This window comes from Trachymyrmex cornetzi, unplaced genomic scaffold (assembly GCF_001594075.2).
Source record: "Trachymyrmex cornetzi isolate Tcor2-1 unplaced genomic scaffold, Tcor1.1 scaffold488, whole genome shotgun sequence".
NCBI lineage: Eukaryota > Metazoa > Arthropoda > Insecta > Hymenoptera > Formicidae > Trachymyrmex > Trachymyrmex cornetzi.
Genome location: NW_017299706.1, coordinates 510,582 through 516,667, shown reverse-complemented (window position 1 = coordinate 516,667; position 6,086 = coordinate 510,582). Strand labels below are relative to the sequence as shown.

Sequence of the window (6,086 nt, the reverse complement as noted above, 5' to 3'; positions counted from 1 at the left end):
CTGCGGCTGTTGAGCGATAATTGGTGTGCACGGTATGGTGGATGTGCTATATGTCAGCAGGATCTCTTGTACTGGTGCTAAAGGTATGAAAACACTGCCTGAGGGTGGCACGATGGCGGACTCATAAATGATACCGGTGGCTGTGGGCTGTGGCTGTTGCTGATGATGGCTGTAGATGTTTGAGCTGGTCAGCTCGATCGTGTTCACTTGATAGATTGGTTGCTCAGCCGGTTGGTAGACCGTCATCTCTTGGACGTCGCTCGCCGGCGCCTCGATCACGCTTTGAGGACCGATCGCCACACTCGGTGGTGGCAAGGGAGGTAGAGATCGGGAGAGTTCCAGGAGATCGTGCGCCGCCTCCGTTTCCGCCGCGGAGCGATCTTTAAACATGGATGACACTTGACCGGACATGGACATGTCACAGGACGTGATAACCGATTGTATCCTATCGTGTGTTCTCGAGTGCTCCGGAGTATCTTGCAGATGATAGGACGTTGACGTGTTGGACGGCGGAGACGGTTTTTCGGTAGATGGTGGATGGTGTAGCGTCGCGATAGACGTCGTAGCTTCGTCGCGTCTCTCGGGAGTCGTTCGCACGCTCGACGGAGGTAAAGACGTCACCGTCGTCGTTGTAGTTTCCTTGACGGTTGAGACGATTGTTTCTGTTGGAGATAGAGTCGTCAAAGACGCCGTTGTGGTACACGCGATCACGACGGTTTCCATTCGCATCGTCATCGAGTGGTCCATCGCGGGATTCATCATGATGACGGATGATGGTACCGCTGTTGCGACAGTTGTGTCTGCGTTGCTCGGTTGTTCTTTCGAGGGGTCTGCATCGGCCACGGCGGAAGTCATAACGGCCGTTGTGTCTTTTGATTGCGTGTTGGAACATTCTAAGATTATAAATATTAAGCTTTATTCGTGTACATGATAAATCCAATCAGATCACGCCTCATGACAGAATGGGAAAAAATGTATATATAAATTGTATATTTATAAATTTGCTACATATAACTCATATTATTGCAAAATATCTTTACTGCCTTATATGTTACAGAAGCGACGTATAAACTTATTTCTTTGCTTTCATTTGACATTTTTAAATCGAGATTTAACGGCGTCGTAGGCTTTTAAACAGCGTACCAAAAAAAGAGTATTCGTTTCTCGTTTCCGACGTGATAGCAAAAAGTGTCGAACTTTAATGGTGGTAAGAGAAGTGCAGCGATAAATGAATGATAGGAGGGTGGGAGAAAGAGGTGGATTGCACAGTACGGATTGCGAAGATAGGGGTAGTGGGATTATGACGGCAAATATGTTAGGAACGAGGTCAAAGGGGATGGGAGTAAAGAACCAAGAAGGTCTCCTAGGTTAAGCGGATATAAAATTTCACGATAACTCAGTTGTGAATGCGTACATTTCGTTTATAAACGACCGACTTCTCTTACGTCATCAGACGGATCTGCTTTAATATTTCTACATTGTTGTTTTTGTGTATTTCGTGAGCAGAATGAATTTTTGTTTGAACTGTGATCACGAAGAGTTTTGCTGCTCGCGAAAAGATCGACAGGTATGAATATTATGCGAATGTAGATGTCCTGTTTTTCATGCTGTGTTATTTTCATTTGTATAGTATAAAAAAGTTATATCAACTTCAGATATATGTAAAATTTTTATTGCAAGTTGCACGACTGCGAAAATACGTTCTTATTACGTTTACATACGAGATATTTGTTAAGATATAAATTATTAAAACTTGTATACAGCGTCTACATTTTGTATATATAAAATAGAAAATTATTAAATTAAGACTTTGCTCTTATTTTTCATTTTTCTTTCTACAAATAATTAAAAACGAGTAGAAATAAAGAAGACACACAGAAAATAATATTTTTTAAATAATATATTAATGTAAAGGATTCATTGATATTAAAAAATCAGATATAATATTAAAAAAGTGATATTAAAAAATCAGAAGAAAAATGGACAAATAAAAGTCAAGTGCAGTTAATGAGGCGTCAAATTAAGTCCATTAAAAATATATAAAATTTCAAATGGGAAACAATAGGACAATAAAATACAATATTGTAAAATACGATATTGTCGTTGAAAATGATTTGAAAAATGAGCCAAAATGTTTGAAATTTTGTGAATTTTTAAGTACAATTAGACTTAATTTTGCGTCCCAAACTGTGCTTGACTCTCACTTTCTCATTTTTCTTCTGATTATTGGATTTTTAATTATATAATTTTTAATTTCATAATTATGTGCATCCCAAAAATTTATTTTAGAATATTCAATTTGGATATCTTATTCCAAAAATATATTTATATATTATTTTTAATAATACGAAAAACAACTATTTTAATTAATTTTAATAATTACTATATAAATACACATCAAACAGTCCAATAAATTTCGATAAAGGACTTGTTATTTTTTAGACGCAAACGATTTCAGTCAATTGTAAATTATTCATTGCACGAACGTTTGAAATTCTCGCTTCTTCGTGCTGACAAAATACTATAAACGTGCATCGCCATTACGATGATTCCGAATGCCACCGCACTGCCTTTGTAACTGCATTTACTATCTCGACAAGTTTCGCATACCGTTTTCGCCGTTCACACGAGAAGCGGATACGTCGTACAAGTAGTAACGCCACGGAGAATTCCGACAATTAAGGTCGTTTTGTTACGACCAGATAACGTATTGTTGGTAATTACGCGGTGCGCAGCAGCGTGTGCTATTATCATTTGATAATTTGATATAAACGCGTATCGGACTTGCGTCGAAATGAGCATCGCTAAAGTGACGCTAAAGCGCTGACACAATTATGAAAGAATAAAAAAAAAGTATCTATTGCGTTGTTATTTAATTACTTCAAAAGGTATCACATATTTTGTTGTCTATTTTATATACGATTTTATTTACATAGTTTGTATATACACATATAACTTTTTTATTTATAAAAATACATTTACTTGTTGCTCGTTTGTACTTCTTAATATTTGGCGTTTCGATAAAAAAAAAATTTATTACGATATATTCATTTTTCAATATCCAGTGTGGTGTAAGTACGTGAAAACGATTTAGAGTCGCCGAAGGGTTAAAACTACTTTGGCGCTCTGTGTGTGTGTGTGTGTATGTGGTATTGATCGATCACCCGATTAACTTGTGAAAATAATGATTATAACGATCACAGATTTCTGGTAAAATATGCAAAGTTGGCATACCTTGTGCAACAGGGGGTGCAATGGACTTCTGTACGGGCGAGATGGGTATGGTGGTTGGCGATGGCGTGCTCCTTCCGCGGCCCCAGCTCTCGAATCCTCTGGCAACGCTGGTTATGTACTTGTTGCACAAGGCCTTCTTTACCATATAGCACCGCGGCATCTTGGCTGATCGTTGCTCTCTTCCCACCAGGATTAATATCGAAATATCGCTCTAAGATCACCAAACAACCGTGTAGGGTAAACAACCCTCTTGAGCCTTCCTCGGTCCTTCGGTGTGAAGGCGTACTTTATTGCGAGTGCGTACCCGCGGCACGATCAAGAAGTACCGCGTATATTGATCGCGTATATCGCGCAAATCCCCTTTGCAAAAATCGCGGCAAACGATACACTATTCAATATACCGTTAACCGTTCTGCCGCTCGTTCCCGTTTTCACGATAATGTCAAGTTTATCTTTCTTAATTCATTAACGCGCGGAGATTTTACCAGGTACACGATCTCTCAATCGATGCTTCAGCTGTTCGTCCCACTCTTTACGCTCTTTTTCTAAGATATCCTGAGACACGACATGGTCGTTTCGTATCGATCTATCGGCGGCAGACTGTCCCAATTAAAGTTCCTTCTACTCAAAATTCCTTTCAGTAGCAAAGATGAGCGAAAACGATTCTCTTCTTAGGGAAGATGAAACGCTCAGCTTGAGATGGCTATCTTGACGATATCGCTTGATTTAATTCTAGACGTCGTTGCACGATTATTCAATAGGACTCTGCGTATAAATGTATATATATATATTTTTTTTTTGTATAACTATATACAGGGATGAGAGTGAGCGCGTACGATCGCGGTGTCTATATGCGCGTGTATACATTCATATTAAAATATCTCTTAAGTGAAGCGAGGAGCTGGGAGGAGCTCTCGATCGTGGTGATCGAGTCCGAGCGGGAGAATAATACGCGGTATCAGTTGTTTGTGATTCCAAAGCGCGATCAGAGGGCGGTGATTAAGTGCGAGATTATGGGAGGGTGGCGGAAAGCGTGTGCGGCTTGCCTTTGCTTTGTTCCTCGAGATTACCTTGTTTGTAGTATTGCTTTCGTTGTATATTCACGGGTGGAAGATTTACATGCTTTACGGCGTCGGTCTCATGCCCGCCTAGTATCTCGTCGTTCGTAAAACGTACGCATACGTCTACGTGCGCGTTTTACCCATCTAGCTGAACTCTCTTCTCTCCTCTTCTCTCTTTCGCTCTCGCTCTCTTCTTTCTCTCTCTCTCTCTCCCTCTTTCTCTTCCTCCGCTTCACCGCCGTAGGTTCGTTATCCTGCACTGCCTCCGGCAATACATGCGTCGCCGGGAATGCGCGAATCCACGTCGGGGCTTCCGTCGCTCTGGTTCCGCGAGATTCACTCGCGAACTCTTCATTCACCTGGCTGTTCCAGATGGTATCTTGTCACGCCGATTCCCGATGACGTCGTTGCCCCGGGACGTCTCGATAATAATATCCTCATCGCAACACAATCTGGGACTTGTAACTAACGGACGTTCAACTTCTCTGCAAATTGACTGTGAACAATGTACGCGAATTTTCCTCAGGATGAGAGAAAACCTCGTTTGATTATCGAAATCGAGAAGATGCGGATTGTCCGCTACTTTGTTAACAACCTGTCCGTTTTCGTCAAATGCGAATGCCAACCGACGAAGCTCGAACCGACGCCGACGCTCTGGTGTTTACAGTAAACGATTTCGAGAGCTTCGATACGAATAGTTGAATTTCTATAAGGAGTTGGTCCTCTGAATTAGCCAGCGCGCGTCATTAGTTTCCTTTGGATTGTAGGAAACGGATTAGGTACTCTGAAGATGAGAGTGGAGCTTTCTGGTCTTCTTCAATGTTCTCTTCTTAATTCATAAAGAGCGTAAGTCTCGTAAGATGAATCCAAATGTGTTCACGATCCAATATATCCCGATCAAACGTAGTACACTGTATTAAGCTCGTTCAAAATTATATATTGGGCGGTAGAAATTCTTATCGCAATACAATCTGGGGATACAGTACCGATCGTCGTTATAACATTTCCTCTTTCCTTTCTCGCTCGAAACCCAATTTGGACCTCGAAACGTTCTCTCTTCGGAGGTTCGAGTTTCACGAGTTTCACGAGTTTCAGTCTGACCGTATTTCCATCCTCACCTTCTTCGTCCGCGTTTCTGGGAGTAGTCGGAGCTCGATCGTTGGAGCGCGGCGTTCCAAGTTCCAATATGCGATTGTTGGATTCCTCGTAACCGGCACTAGTTCCTTTTTCGAAAACAAGCTCTCCTTCGACTCCGGAGATGGGCGGGTGTGCCTTCGCAGGGACGAGCAACAAGTTGGACAACAGGTCCGCGATGTTGTGTATCCGTGTGCGCCGGTGTGTGCGAGCGCTACCGCCGCCGCCTTACGTGTGTGGTCGATAGCTCCCTCTAGCCCTCTCCGCGACCCCGGAAATCCCGCGCGCACCCCCTTGCAACCCTCGTTCACGCGCTCCCGCTACCTATACACGGTACAGTGTACACACAGTCGCAGTCGAAAGCGAGTTGGCTGACGAGCGCGCCCGAAGCTACGGTACTTCCCCCTGGTTTCGCCGCGGACACCGCTTGCGTCACCGATGATTCTCTCCTTTTCGACGTGGGACTCCCTTGGGCCGAAAGCCTTGACCAGGATCCCGACAGGCACCGACGTAACGTGTCTATGAAGGTTCGTTCGGCAGGTACGCGGACTACCGGTAGTCTCGCACAGCGGACGGATATACACGAGGCGTAACCACGACAACAAGCACCTCGATGGTCACGACGACAATGACAACGACGACGACGACAACGACGAC

At 43.0% G+C, this 6,086-nt stretch overlaps 1 protein-coding gene across 1 annotated transcript in view; it reads right to left on the bottom strand.

Annotated features, from left to right (window-relative positions):
• Positions 1-3,404, bottom strand: part of LOC108765375 (zinc finger protein with KRAB and SCAN domains 4) — a 5,133-nt gene extending 1,729 nt beyond the window's left edge. Inside the window, exons 1-2 of the mRNA XM_018514058.1 lie at positions 3,235-3,404; positions 5-893 (exon numbers count right to left, since the gene is read on the bottom strand). Of these exons, the coding sequence (XP_018369560.1) occupies positions 5-893; positions 3,235-3,394 (1,049 nt within the window). The 5' untranslated portion in view covers positions 3,395-3,404. The remainder of the gene's footprint in view (positions 1-4; positions 894-3,234) is intronic.
• Between the last annotated feature and the right edge of the window lie 2,682 nt (positions 3,405-6,086).